This window comes from Sinocyclocheilus grahami, unplaced genomic scaffold (assembly GCF_001515645.1).
Source record: "Sinocyclocheilus grahami isolate Dianchi unplaced genomic scaffold, SAMN03320097.WGS_v1.1 scaffold40.1, whole genome shotgun sequence".
Taxonomy (NCBI): Eukaryota; Metazoa; Chordata; class Actinopteri; order Cypriniformes; family Cyprinidae; genus Sinocyclocheilus; species Sinocyclocheilus grahami.
The window spans coordinates 1,244,797-1,260,350 of NW_015505219.1; the positions used below are offsets into that span (position 1 = coordinate 1,244,797).

The 15,554-nt window shown below is 37.8% G+C and overlaps 1 protein-coding gene across 2 annotated transcripts; it reads left to right on the top strand.

Moving 5' to 3' along the window:
- The first annotated feature begins 2,809 nt into the window (after window positions 1–2,809).
- On the top strand, window positions 2,810–15,370 carry LOC107582058 (zinc finger protein 687-like). 2 transcript variants are annotated; one of them, XM_016267779.1, is made up of 12 exons: window positions 2,810–2,887; window positions 2,998–3,107; window positions 3,888–5,940; window positions 8,363–8,441; window positions 8,589–8,673; window positions 9,570–9,754; window positions 9,856–10,047; window positions 10,212–10,374; window positions 10,459–10,686; window positions 12,171–12,283; window positions 12,833–12,920; window positions 13,298–15,370. In XM_016267779.1, exons 3-12 carry the CDS (start codon window positions 3,909–3,911, stop codon window positions 13,880–13,882), a joined length of 3,750 nt encoding a protein of 1,249 aa, XP_016123265.1. In that variant the 5' UTR covers window positions 2,810–2,887; window positions 2,998–3,107; window positions 3,888–3,908; the 3' UTR covers window positions 13,883–15,370. The 2 variants fall into 2 exon arrangements, with proteins under 2 accessions (XP_016123265.1, XP_016123264.1); XM_016267778.1 differs by lacking the exon at window positions 2,998–3,107.
- Window positions 15,371–15,554: the final 184 nt, after the last annotated feature.

Genomic DNA, 15,554 nt, shown 5'->3' on the forward strand with positions numbered 1-15,554 from the left:
AAATATCTATGAAAAATGATTTATTGAAATACTGGCCATACCGCAGCATTAACTGACAGCTCAGTAGTAATAAATAGGAAACTTTCTTTTCATTGTTGACTTTTTCTGTTGAATCCTTTTGTTATATGAAGGTCACAATAAAACTATCCTGCATTTTTTCATTTATGTTAACGGTGCATTCATTATTTTCCCCCACATTCAAATATTTTACACATAAAGAAATGTGCTGAAAAATGTGCGGTTTTACAGATTTCACATGAGAGGAATATAGACTCCATTTTACTGGCCTAACGAAACTGTTCTTGTGACGTTTAAACAGAGTGGTTTACTTAGTTAAAATGTAACATTCCTGAAAAGAAAACGAGTTCAGTGAAAACAAAGGTACTACGCGTGGAAGGAGAGGGAGTTAGGAAAAAATATTGGTACATAATCACATAAATACAATTTAGTAATGCTTGAAATGTAACGCAACACACTTTTTTTTTCCATTAATTTTCACACTTTTCGTTTATGCGAATCGGTTCTTTCGAACAGTTCGTTTCAGTGAACTCAGTTCTTTTACGTCGTCAGGTAATTGCGTCCCAAATGACGTACTATACACTATGTACTTATGCACTATGTACTCAAATTTATTTCCACATTTATTTATTTATTTTCACATTTATTTATTTCTACATTTCTTTGTCCATAGGGTAATGAGGAGGGCTTGTTTTACCTCAGGAATAGCAATAGAGCCAGAGAAGGCGAAGGGTAAGCTTTGAGGCCACAGTGACACCTTGTGTTGTGCCCAAACAACATACAAGAAGTGTAGGCCTACATAAAGTGCCTGTTGACTTAGATGGGCAATATGGACAAAATCTTACAGGTTAAGTCATTTAATATCACCCTAACCAGGGCCGTGCACATGGGGGTGGCCCAGTGCCGGTGGCTAGAGCTACTGCCCCTCTGCCCTCATTGGCTGAGGTGCCCCTCTCGGATGGGGCTGATAAGAGCTTTCGTTTGACTGAGACTCGGACAGCAGCTCAGAACACGGAAAGGAACCAGCGCGCATTACAGAAAATCGACACAAGCATATGGATCAATGCATTTGAAACTACAAATTCACTTCACAGTCATATTTCCTACTTTTACATGCACAACATGTGACAAATGCATAAAACACAAAGAAAAGAACGAGGCATCAGTTACTGTAGACGATTTGTTGCGTCGCGCCACTTCCCGTGTGGACAGTCACTGCATCACAGATTAGAATGGGTTCTCTTGCTGAAGACACGGCCTTAGATACTGATTAATCAATACGTCTTAGGCTGAGTCATCAAATGGAAATATCCAGAATTAGATCAGACAAAAGGTGTCCATGGGAATGGAGCTACTGAAACACACAGGCCTTGCATTGAACATACACAGAAGCATTATGCTCATTCAAACAGCATCTGTTGTGTGCCCTCAGATTTCCATTAAGAGGTGGCATTACCCCCCCATAAACTGATGTCTAGCCAGGGGCATATTTTTCAAACCTTATTAAATGTATGTATCATTTATCACCACGTTCTTAATTCCAATCGATAAATTCAGTTAAAATAATAAGGCTCTAGGGCTGTTTCCAGTAAATTCCAATCAGTGTCAGCAATTTTCCAGCATTTTCCAATACTGGAAAATATCAAGCGCTTCCATTTCAGAGTGCCTGTTATCAGATCTACTGAAGATACTGCTCATGTATGCCAGCCCAAGACTTTTTAGAAATCCAGACAGACGATGTTTTACGGCCATGTCGGGAATAAAGAGTATATGTATCCACGTCACCCAGTAGGCTATACATACAGTTAGGGTGATATTAAATGACTTAACTCGTCGTATAAGATTTTGTCCATATTGCCCATCTAAGTCATCCATCCCACTCAGGGGCGGATTTAGTGATTTGGGGGCCCCAGGCAAAATACAGGAATGGGGCCCTATACAATTTCACACATTTACAACCTTGAGGTTCCTTTCATGCACTATCAACAGGCACGTCATGTAGGCTACACTTCTTGTATGTCGTTTGGGCACAACAAAGTACTGTGGCCTCAAAGCTCACCCCTCGCCTACTCTGGCTCGATTACTACTATTCCTGAGGTAAAACACGCATTCCTCATTACCCTACGGACATATAAATGTAGAAATAAACAAATGTAGAAATAAATAAACGTGGAAATAAATAAATATAGAACTAAATAAATAAATACATAAATGTGGAAATAAATAAAAGTGGAAATAAATGTATTTGAAAAAAAAATAAAATGTGGAAAAAATAAAAATAAATAAGGTAATAAAAGTATAATCATTATTTATTTAACTTAAAAAAATGTAAACCTTTCTTTGAATATTTATTTATTTATATATTTTTGCTTATTTACATTTCTTTGTATATTTATTTATTTCCATTTATTTTGTCAGGTTTGGCATTCCATAATTACATTCATGTTAATCTTTAAAACATTGTATTACTGTTACGCATACATTACAACCATTTGAAAAACACTATCTAATGTTGTTATGGCAAGAAAAAGACTCTTTTAAAGACTCTGCAATTATGTATATACATTAATATAAATTTGTAGTCCAAGTTGAGAAGTTAACCCTTCGTGAAGCGGTTCGACCAATTCATTCATTCAAAAGATCCGACTCGATGGAACGATTGTTTTTTGAGGTTGATTGAGCACAGTAGAACCATTCTGTACATAAACACACACACACACTAATGCCACAAATTTGCTGCATGAAACTGTATAAATCAGCTTTGACTTCCTCTTCCGGAGTGAATGGATTGTTAAAATCAACAAGTTGCCCGTGTGTGGTTATCTCGTATCATGGACAAACTCCTTTTCGCTACTGTCACATGCAACAGGTACGCATCGAAAAACAGCTGCGTCATAGTTTCACACCGACCATTTGTGAAGCAACCGAACAAAGCATTAGAAACCAACGGCTCTCTTTTCTCTATTTCGCTTCTGACAGCATCGATATTTGCATGTGTACACTGGAAAGAGTTGTTTTTCTTCAGAGGTGACGCAAATGCTGTGCGCCGTCCTGGGTCAGTCCAGGAGTAGACGAGGATATTTGGTCAGGTAAAAAAAGTTTGACGCTTGGACAATACACGCATTTATCGCTTTATTTTCACTATAAATAAATATGCGCACTTATAATTGCCATCTTTATCTTATGAACTTCTTGTTTGTTGTATTATCGAGGTCAGACGTTGCAGACTGCGCATTAGGCTAATCTACTGTAGCTGTGGGCTAGACACTTCAGCGAGACTATAACATATAACAAATACGATACATTATAGCGACCTGCAGACTGGTAGTTTTTTGTTGTTGCAGAACTACATTCTCTTTGAAAATAGGTGGCAAATAAATCTGGAAAAATATGTGACTCGTGCAAAAGACATCTAAAGTGCTTTTGGTTTTGCTAGCATATGAAAGGACTACTGTAAAGTTCATATTTGCAGTTCAAGTTGCACAAGTTGCAGCTGGGCAAAGCTACTGCATAAATGTAATATGTCATACGCTAAAGATCTAATGTTATTGATAGGAACTAATGTTATTGATAGCCTACTTCCTTTAACTAACCCCTGACGTTTATTTCCTCCTATTTAAAGAAGCTATTAGCTAAACTGACCAAGATACATACATACATGCATACATAGATGTGTGTGTGTGTGTGTGTATGTATGTACACACGCATAATATTTCTTCTTACATTTATTGTTTTTGACAAGCAAATTGTGTGCCTTTTCTCGTGTTTTACATATGTTGATGCATCTGAACAGATTTTCTTCATAATGTATTTTGTACATTATGAACAATTGATCACATCTGTTCTTTTTGTGTTGTCTTGTAATGCAGATATTTGTCATCCTCACGGGAATGGGGGACATGAAGACACCAGATTTTGATGACCTGCTGGCAGCTTTTGACATTCCAGACATTGACGCCAAAGAAGCAATTCAGTCTGACACTGATGGTAATCATAATGAGCGCAGTGGTGTTGTTGGAAAGGAGAGAAGTGGAAGTCCATGCCTAAGACCTCCAGAAAGCCCTGAACCTGTTCCTTTAGCTCCTCATAATGACCCCTCCATGGTCAGTGTGATTGTAAAAAATAGTGTACATTCTGATGACAAAAGTGAAGGAAATGTAACCGGGGACATTTCTGGTGCTGGTGCATCACATGAGTCTGCCCAGAAAGGTCCCAGCGAAGATGGCCTGGTGCCTCCAGATCCGTTCATCTATAATGGACTCGACACTGTTTCAGATGGGCCTACAGAACCCTCTCCACCACCAGCTCTAACTCAGATGCAGCCCAATGGGCAGCTTTGGTCTCTCTCCGCTCCTAGTGTTACTAGTCATGACAACCAGTATGACTCTTCTTCTAAACACCCTTCTAGCACTTTCTCCCCACCTCAGTCTTTACCCCTGTCTGATCCCCCCATTCTATCTTCACATTTAATTGGTCCAAACTTTTCTCCAAGAGTTGATTGTGAGGAAGTACAACCATTAAATGGCACTTTGAGGGCAGGAGTCCGCCGACGCTTATCTGAAGATGAAGAATCTGAACCAGACCTTGGTAGCCCTGCGCTTGTCATACAGGAAAGTCCGGATTCCCAGCTGTGCTCCACTCCCAAGGTACCACGCATGCAGCGGTCTCCTTCAAGTGTGTTTCAGCCATCCTCTCCCTCATCCCCTTCCTTACCAGTTAGTAACACTCAAATTGAGGAGCCATCTGTCCAGAATCCAACACTTCTGCAACACACCAGCAGCATCAACCCAAAATCTCTGACCTCCACAAATGATCTGCCAGTTGAAGAAAAAGATGTGGAGCACATAATCGAGGAGAGAGATTCTCCTGAAAGCCCTGAGCCAGAAATCCCTCAACCCCATTCATCTCTGCCATCAAATCAACAAGAAGCCAATGAGCCAGAACAGAAGGTCAGAAGAGAAGAAGCCCCTCAAGATCAAGTTGTTAACATGAGTGTGAGTGTGCAGGAGAAGAGTAGTCTTCAACTAAATACAGAGGATGGTGGAGCTGAGGAGACCGAAAGGAAATCCACCGAGCCTACTTTGGTAGATTCACCCTCTGAAGATGTCACCAAATCCAGCACGATATCCTCCAAGCCTCTCAAAGTCAGAATCAAGACAGTCAAAACGACTGCTGGAAACACACGTACTGTATCTAAAGTGGCTCCCAAAGGAGGGAAGGGTCCTGGTGGCTCTAAAGTTCAAGCAGGGACCCATAGGATTCAGAGGTCTGGTGCTCAGGGTTCAAAGGTGACAATGTTGCCAGTATCCACCCTTCAGGATGCCAGCACAGCTATGCTATTTGCAGCCAGCAAGGCACAGAATCAAATGGCTGCCAGTCTTTCCACCACTGCAGTCAAGATCACCAGAACGTCAACCCTCCCTTCCATCTCCTCTTCATCCATGCCTGGGGTTCGCTCTTTGGGGAAGAAAACAATGAATGGGAATCCTGGGACAGCCAAACCAGCCTCCATTGTAAACAGCCCGGGAGCTGTGATCTCACGCAGCCAGTCTAGCCTCGTTGAGGCCTTCAACAAAATCCTAAACAGTAAGAATCCACTGCCAAGTTATCAGCCAGACCTCTCCATCCCTCCTCCCCCAGAATGGGGTCTTCGATTGCCCTCAATGGGATACCGTTGCCTTGAATGCGGGGATGCGTTTGCTCTGGAGCGCAGCCTGGCGAGACACTATGATCGGCGCTCTATGAGGATCGAGGTGTCCTGTAACCACTGCTCCAAACGCCTGGCTTTCTTTAATAAGTGCAGCCTGCTGCTCCATGCACGAGAGCACAAGGATAAGGGGCTGGTTATGCAGTGCTCACACCTCGTCATGAGTCCTGTCAGTGTGGAGCAGATGATTGGCCAGCAGGATACCATGCCTATAGGTTTGTGTCTCTAGGGAAAAAAAAATACTTATATGGCCTTTTCTCAAAAACACTCAATATTTTTAGTCATCATGAACTAACAAACTTGTGATTGAGGGAGTAAATATTTTAGGTTTACATTGCACATTTTGGATCAGCAAAATAAGGTCCACATGGGGTCTGTGGAAAATTTGAGAGAAACCAAAAAAGTTTTACAAAATGTATTTTAAATGTTAAACGAGGATCAATTAAATAAATGTAACACTTTTTTTTTTTCATTTAATTTTTAAATTTTGCTTTCTAAAAAATGGTCAGAAATCCTGACATTTGCAATTGCAATTATTTTATTATGTTGACAGCCCTAGATTTTAACAGTAAGAAATACAAAACAAATTTGCTTAATTTTGTGGAAAAATATATTTAAATGTACTTTGTCGTGCTTTAAGGTATTTTTCCTTGCCAATGTCACCTTCAGCTTGATAATACTTTTCTTACACTGTGAAAAAGGGTCTTTTTACACTACCATTCAAAAGATTGGGTCAGTAAGATTTTTAATTTAAGATTTTTTAAATTTTTGTAAATTAATTCAGCATGGATGCACTAAATTGATCACAATTGACATGAAAGACATTTATAATGTTATAGTAGATTTTCAAATAAATGTTGTTCTTTTGAATTTATAAATGAATCCTGAAAAAAAGTGCAAAAATATTAAGCAGCACAACTGTTTCAGTATTGATAATGATAAAATTATTTCTGAAGAATAAAGTGTCACTGAAGACTGGAGTAATGGTTAAAGGAATAAAGTGCTTTTTAACATACAGTGGAGATCAAAATTCGAGAACAATCTATACATTATTTTTTCTGAAAAATTGTTAATCTTCATCTCTCAAAATTTGAAGGAATATTAGCTGTCGGTATACCACCAATGTTCTACTAACATGATACTGCTGCCCAAAATTAGCAGGAAGTGTAGAGTGCCTTCAGCACATCTGCGGCCGTAGGACATCACTAGTTTCTCAGACAGCGCTGGTGTGATCTTCTTCCACTCTCTTCCATAGTTCGGTAACTGTAGTGGGTTTTCAATTGGGTTCTAGTCAGGATTCTGGGCCGGCCATTTCATTATTTCAGTGTTCTTAGCATCAAGGAACTGCTTTACCCGTTTTGCAGTGTGACGGGGGCATTGACTTGCTTGAAAATTGCAAGCTGTTTGGGAGATGCTTGCAAGGAAGTTACTGCATGTTGCTGAAGGAGGTTCTTATAAACATTTGCATTCACCCTGCCATGTAACTGTTTAAGAGACCCAACTCCTGCTGCAGAAAACATTTCCCAAACCATGACACTCCTTTTCACTGACATCTTTACACACTTGCGCTTCAGTCTTTCCTCAGTTTCACGCCAAACAAAATGTTTCCCATCAGACCCAAATAAATTAAACTTGCTCTCATCACTAAAGTGAACTTTGGACCAGTTCTCCTCTCTCCACACAACATGCTCCTCAGCAAAGAGGAGCTTAGCCTTTTGATACTTTCTGCTAATGAGAGGCTTGGTCACTGCAGACTGTGCAGAGTGCGTTTTCAGTCCGACTTCTCTTAAACCTGCCCGAGACAGATCCATACCCCCTTCATCACTGAACTGGCAAGCAATCTCTGCATTATCTTGTCTTCTGCATTTGTCTTACGTGAACAACCAGCCTTTATCGGAGACTTTTTTTACAATGAATTAGTCATTCATTGTAAACCTGCAATAATCGAGAAATCACAGATTTGGAACTTCTCTTGCTATGGCTGAAAAGGTCATCCCTTTGGCTTTGATAACCCTTTGACAGCCTCCTGTTGCAGGGTTTCAGTCACCTTAGAGTGGCCCGCCATCTTGCAGTTTCTGTGAAAATTGGAGGAATGCTGCCAGTTAGGGTAAATAACAAATTCTTGTCCTTGGCATTAAAATGTTTGGAAACTCCTTGTCTGGATGAATTTCGTTTTTTAATTTAATTCTTAAACTAGATTCTTAAGCTTGCTATTTTCTTCGTGTCTGAACAAAACATTACATTTATAAAACATTCCAGAAGTAAAAACAGACGTGAAACTCATAGTTTTAAGTAACGGTAGGAGATGTGCACACAGGGCTCAGGGAGCAGAAATCAACCAGTCACTGTCTCGATCCACAGGGAATCTGTGCACTGCAAAACAAAGGACTCAAGCATTGATGTGGAATAATTCAGATGGGGCTTGTTCTTTCTGCATGCTTTTTCAAAGAACAGTCTCTGGGCTCAGTGCATTGCTAAAGTATTCTTTAGGGAGCTGAATTATAAATTATAGTAGGCTTACAGTGTTGTAGATAATTTACCACAATAATCTAGATTAGTACATTTCATTAACCCATGTCCATTTCAGAATGATTTAGCTGATATGTATATGTGCTTACAATACAGTCTCTATTACAGGTGTGCTCTCTCCAGCTGCCTCCGCTCTGTCTGCCATTAAAGAAAGTGGTGTCCATCTGGCACAATCTTCTGATAACAGGTAATAGCACACTGTTAGATAATGTTTATTTGTTTTTTATATTTGAATGAATGAGAAATAAAGGGAAAAGTAGTTGTTCTAATGAAATATGTGGAGACTGAGTGATTAAGATGCTGCTTGGTATGTTTGTATGCTCAATGTTCTCAGCTGTCCAGAGTGTTGGAGTCTGTTCAAAGGGAAGGCAGAAATAGTAGCACACTTTCAAGAGGTGGAGCCTGGTGGCACTGAAGCGGTGAGTGAGTGCATATGTGGCTGTCAGGAAAATAGAGAGCTTTTTTTTGTTGTTGGTGTATTTAGGCCAGTAGTGTTGCAGTAAACTTGCATTTGCCCTGCTAACATGGTTACAAAAATGTCCTACCTGGAAAAACACGTTTATGTTTTTCATTATAGTTTTTAATTCTAATTTAATATTTATTTAACAAATAAATAATTAAAATAAATAAAAATACTAAATATTGGTATTACAATCTGTTTATATTCAAGGAAAAGTTACCCTAAAATGAAAATTTGCTGACAATTTACTCACCCTCAGGCCATCCAAGACATAGATGAGTTTGTTTCTTCATTGAAACAGATTTAGAGGAATTTTGAATTTGCTTGCTCAAATGATTCCTCTGCAGTGAATGGGTGCCATCACAATGAGAGTCCAAATGTGTGCTAAAAACATCGCAATAATCTGCATAACTCCAGTCTATAAATTAATGTCTTGTGAAGGGAAAAGCTGTGTGTTTGTAATAAACAAACCCATCATTAAGATTTTTTCAAACCAGTGCTTCCACTGAGTCCTCTTTCGATAATAATTAATCTTTCTCCAGTCAAAAAGTTGTCTCGTCTGAATCAGGAGAGAAATATGGACAGATCATGCACTATTTACAAGTAAAAACAGTCCAAAACCATTCTAAACAAATATGTCGTAGGATTTTGATGTGAGGGGACAACGGTTTAAAGTGAAAACGTCTTAATGATGGATTTGTTTATTACAAACATGCCGTTTTTCACTTCACAAGATGTTAATTGATGGACTGGAGTTGTGTGGATTGCTTGTGGATTATTGTGATGTTTATATAATCTGTTCAATCTCTGAGGATCCATCAGTGAGCAGTGTTGTATGCTCTCTATTCTCTCTAGTGTTGTATGCAGTGTTCTCCTCCGATGCCGTTGTGGAACTCGTGTAGTGCTGCGGCTCACAGCCGGTTGCATCAGCAGCTCCCTCCGCTGGTTTGCCCTGAATGTGGTGTCATCTGTCAGTTTCACGACCTCAACACTCATCTGAATCATACCTGCCTGCACTACTCACGGCGCCTTGGATATAGGTATCCACCTAGCCATACAGAGTACTAATAAAACCCTTGTTTCATCTGTTGGTTTTGCAAAAGTGCAGTTTTCTGTTCATTCTCTCTCCTTTCCATTGCAGATGTGCCTGTTGTCATTTGGTGTTTGGAGGAATGAATAGTTTGAATGCTGTGAAGACTCACATGCAGACGGCTCACTGTGAGGTCTTCCATAAATGCCCCTCCTGCCCCATGGCTTTCAAATCTTCTTCTGGTGCTGAAGCCCACTGCGCCTCCCAGCATCCTGAACTTCATGAGACAGCAAGGCAGTCCAAGTAGGTGTAAAAACTTGGTGTGTGTGCCAACGTTGGGGAAACTACCTTGAAACTGTAGCTACAGGAAACTGCAGTCAAACAACCCTTTTTAGAGATAGTTAGCAAAAAAAAACTGAATGTTCACACTTTTTTGAGGTGCTAATAACCATGTTTTTTTATGACAGGGAGATCTATAAATGTGTGATGTGTCGGACTGTTTTTACCCAAAAAGCATTGCTCAGTGTCCATATTGACACTCACTTAGCCAAGCAGAAGATGCACGTCTTTAAATGTCCCGAATGTAACAAGCTGTTCACGCAGAGGAGTTCACTTCTTCAGCATGTTAAGGTTTGCTTTCTGTTTCGTTCGAACAAAAATAAGCTCTGTTCATTGACAATATGAGTGTATGACCTCATTGTAATTTGTCTCTAGGACTCTCACAGAGACTTTAGCATTTCTGACACATCAGCACAGAACAACTTGGTAAAGATGGAGAGCTCTGATGGGGAGGAGTGGGGTCGTGATGAAGACAAGGACAGAGGAAGAATGGCGAGAGAGGATGGGAACTCTGCTACCCAGAGTTGGAGTTGCTCGCAGTGCAAGATGCACTACACAGACAAGGAGAACTACATCACCCACATGTCTGAGCAGCACGGCAAGGTCAGGATTTCAAGCAGAACTCAACAATAAGGAGATTATTTGCACTGACAAAATGTTTCAATAGCCTTACCTCAAAAAAAAAAAATATATATATATACATATACACTACCGGTCAAAAGTTTGGGATCAGAACAATTTTTAATGTTTTTTACAGTTTCTTATGCTCATCAAGACTGCATTTATTTGATCAAAAATACAAGAAAAAATTTAATATTGTGAAATAGTATTATAATGTAAAATAACGTTTTTCTATTTTAATATACATAAAAATCTAATTTATTCCTGTGATGCAAAGCTGAATTTTCAGCATCATTACTCCAGTCTTCAGTGTCACATGATCCTTCAGAAATCATTCTAATATGCTGATTTATTATCAGTGCTGGAAACTGTTGTGCTGCTTAATATTTTTTTGGAACCTGTGAAACTTTTTTTCAGGATTCTTTGATGAATAAAAAGTTTAAAAGAAGAGCATTTATCTAAAATGGAAATCTTTTCTAACAATATACTCTACCGTTCAAAAGTTTGGGGTCAGTACATTTTTATTCTTTCTTTTTTTTGAAAGAAAGTAAAACTTTTATTCAGCAAGGATGTGTTAAATTGTTAAGTGATAGTCTGGATAGTCAAGTGATAGTAAAGATTTATATTGTTAGAAAAGATTTATATTTTGAATAAATGCTGTACTTTTTAACTTTTTATTAATCAAAGAATCCTGAAAAAAGTATCGCAGTTTCCAAAAAAAATATTTGGCAGCACAACTGTTGCTAACATTGAAGATTCTAATAATAAAGCAGCATAATAGAATGATTTCTTAAGGATCGTGTGACACTTTATACTGGAGTAATAGCTGAGGGAAATTCAGCTTTGCATCACAGAAATAAATTATATTTGAAAGGATATTAAAATAGAAACCATTATTTTATATTGTAATATCATTTTGCAAGATTCTATTTTTTTTCTGTATTTTTGATCAAATAAATGCAGCCTTGATGAGCATAAGATATTTTTAAAAAACATTACAAGTCTCACTGATCCCAAACTTTTGAATGGCAGTGTACATTGTAATATTATTTCACAATATTAATATTTTACTGTATTTTTGATTTTAAAAATTCAGCAGCGGTGAGCATAAAAGACTTAAAAAAAAAAAAAAAAAAACATTAAAAAACCTCCCACCTTTTGAATGGTAGAAAAAAAAAATAGATCTTTTATTTGATTAATAAATAATACTACACAATTTATAAGGGTCACATTTGAATCAGCAAAATTTACAATACATCAAATAAAACTATTTTTTATGTACAAGCCATAAAAACATACATATGATTTGTAGCATTTTGTGTGCTTTTGGTTTCTTTGTTAAATTTCCATGTTTTCCGATTTGTCCTGAACCAGCAACCCCACATTAAAAATGTCTCATCATGAATCAACTCTATAATAACTATTAATGGTGTACAATTGTCATTTTGTGCTTTTTTTTTTTGAAGGAACTGAAGAAGTTTCCATGCACTCTTTGTGAAGGTTCCTTCTCTTCATCCTCAAGTTTAAGACGCCATATTCGTGTCAAGCACAAAGGCATCAAAAGAGCATTTTATTGTCAGTAAGTATAATGCATGTGTACAGTAGGGATGGACATTTTTCAAAATATTGCATTTGAATATTTGAGCTCATAAAAAAATTTATATTAGTTTATTTAAATGACGTTTAATTAGACCCGCTCAGAGTCAGGATACATCTGCTCCTACCTGCAGTAATGAATGCAGTGATGTGCCGCTGTTTTTCTTCTTTCGACTGGTCATGACATTCCGGTGTTTGTATTTCATTTGATTCCTCATTTTAGTGATAACTGCGTTTCTCATGACAAAGTATGTGTGCTCAGGATTTATCAGGGATTTACTGCATTTATGGCCAGCAAAGCAACATTTTAGCGAAATTCGAATAGTGTTTTTATTTTTCGAATAATTATTGCAGATGGAATATTTGCAAACAAATCATGTTAAACTTTCTCTTACAACTACCATAATTTCAAGTTCAGCAATGTTTTTCTTTTATTTAGCACATTTCCCCCCTTTTATCATTGCATAAATAAACAGGAAGTTATTTAAAATAACACACAATCTCTCATTTATTGTCATTTCTTGTTATGAAGACTCTGTACAGGTGGGAAGAGGAGCTTCAGCAGTAAACTGATTCTTGAGAAACATAATCAGGCTCAGCATGGAGGAGCAGCCAAAGAGGTAAGAGCACAACAACACTTTCAGATGGACAAAACATGTCCAAAGCCATGATCACCTAACAGTGATTTTTGTTGCTTGAGGCCACTAATATTTGCAACTGGCTATGGCCTTTGAAAATCTAATCATACCTAATTTTATATATATATATATATATACACACACACATACACTATAGTGCTTTATACAATACAAATTGATTCAATTAAGTGTTGATGTTTCAAAATCCATCAATTATGAAACAAATTCCATTTGTCAAACTTTTTACAACTTTATCAAGTAACTGGACACTTTACCCACAGTAAAGCTCATTGAAAGTTAATGACTTCCTGTAGTTTTGGCGCAGTAAGTCACTTTTACTCTCTCTTTCTCACTTTCAGGCAGTTCCTCGTATCACAGATGCAGCTGACAGCTCATCTGAGCATGATGGTGGTCCTGGCACTTTGGGAGGTGGGGCCTCAGTTGAAGCAGAAAGCCGATTGGCTGAGAGTAGCCTGACCAGACCTGGCAGAGGAGCTGCAGCTGAGGAGAAGGAAGCCACAGGATTCCGCTGTATGCCATGTGGTTTTACAACAGAGGACAGGGAAGAGTTTCTCCAGCATATTGTTTGTCACCGTGACGGGGCCAGCAGCTTTCAGTGTCAGCAGTGTGGGGCGTGTTTTGCGTCCCCCTCCTCCCTCAGCAGGCATCTCTTCATCAGCCATCGCGTGCGGGATTCCCCCTCCGAGCATGCTGAGGTGTCTCCTGTCACTGGTTCAAATTCTGTGACCTCTGACTCTGCAGTTGCAGCAGGGTCCCCAGGGTCACCCTCGAGTTTAGGGGGGACACAGGTGGAGGATGGGGAAGGTAAGCACACCTGTAAGGTGTGTGGACGTTACTTTAGCAAACCTGCTGATCTTAATACACACTTCAGAACTCACGGCATGGCCTTCATCAGCGCATACAAAACAGACAAACCAGCTTAGAGAGAAAAGAAAGGGTGAAAAACATGAAACCTGTCAAGAACACGTCACCCCAATATCAACATCAAGAATAAGATATTGTTTTCCTTCAAGAAAATGAAGCATAATTTTAGGACCGTTAAAATTTTTTGCGATATTTATTGTATTTTGTGGCATTTCATTTGTAATTAAGCACACCAATTCTCATAATTGTAATGCTAAAAAAATTATTTAATTAATACATTTTTAACATTTATTTCTATAATTTATAGCCCTTTATGCTGATTTAAATAATAAGATTAAAGCATCACAGTAACAAAAAACAGACCAATAACGCAATAACAAATTACTGTTTTACAGTAATGAATATCTAATTGCAGAAAATCTCAAAAGTAAAATGCCAAGATTAAGATAAAGACAGTTTTGGTGAGAAAATGTACTTAATTGTTATATTTAATTTAATTAAAGTAGATTTCAATTTTGTAATGCAAAATATAATTTCTTGGATTTGTTTTTCTTGGATTTTTTGGGGTGTTTTTTTTGTGACATTCAGCATAAAGCGTGTATGTAATTGAAAGTCTGGAGATTATAAATATTTGGGTTTGTCACAGGCTTTTAACACTCCACGTTCTCACCTGAAAACTAGAGAAATACACTGCATCAGGGCAAAACATGTATGTAAAAACAACTCTGCTAGACTAGTTTTGTAAAATCAGTAGAGGAGACAAATAATGCTATAGAGGAATGATTAGGTTTGATCAACCTAAAAAGTGTTTGCATCTTGCTCTTAATTGATCTGAGAGTTTGAGAGACACTGAGCATCATGTTCTTAACATATACAGAGTGTCATACACACGTTTACCAGCCCTGCTAAATTCCTGTGCCTACTGATTCCATTGTGCAAACAAACAACTGTACAGTCCATTTTCTCTAATGCAAAATGCAGCTGCTTGTAGATTAAAAATACTGTAATTACTAACAGTTTAGCACAGCCAAATGCTCCCGAATCAGGTGACTCCTTTGTGCTTGAATTATTTTTGTGTTTAATGTTTGTATTTCTTCTATTTGTTTCCACAGAGGCATTAAAATCAGGAAAGTTGCTGATCTTTAGAATGAGAACAAAATAAGTGCCTTCTTCATTTAGTATAAGATGCATTATGTCAAGATTACTGTTAAAGGCTGCAGATTATTTGTTTCCTGACTGGGAGAAATCTCTGTTGTGTGTGTGATGGAGAGTTGAAAATATTATTTTTATGTTTACGCTGGAATTGTTTTATTGGTGCCTTACATATTTTGTCTCCTGGTTTTCTTTTTAAGAATTAATATAGCTTTGTTTTACTGTAACCTCCTGCATTTATTTTTGGGCTGTTTCATATTGATTGTGTTGAGATAAATAAAAAAACTGTAATAGCTAAATCACTACTGTATGCCTTATAACGTACTGTATGTACTCATTTGACGAACCTATCAATAATAAAAATATTAACAATTTACCCCCCCCAATAAATTTTATTTCAGTCCCGTAAAATGTAAATAAAATTAAACCAAGGCTTTGTTTTTTTTTGTTTTTTTACTATTTAAAATAACTGCTTTCTATTTTAATATATTTTTAAAATGTTAGCATCATTACTCCAGTTTTCATTGTCACATGATCATTCAGAAATCATTCTAACATGCTGATTTGCTGCTCAAGAAA

Bases quoted from the DNA above. Each gene is read 5' to 3' on its own strand.
- LOC107582058 (XM_016267778.1), top strand. The intron at 8,442-8,588 runs GTAATAGCACAC...CAATGTTCTCAG, and splicing joins GCACAATCTTCTGATAACAG to CTGTCCAGAGTGTTGGAGTC. The intron at 10,048-10,211 runs GTAGGTGTAAAA...TTTTTATGACAG, and splicing joins GAGACAGCAAGGCAGTCCAA to GGAGATCTATAAATGTGTGA.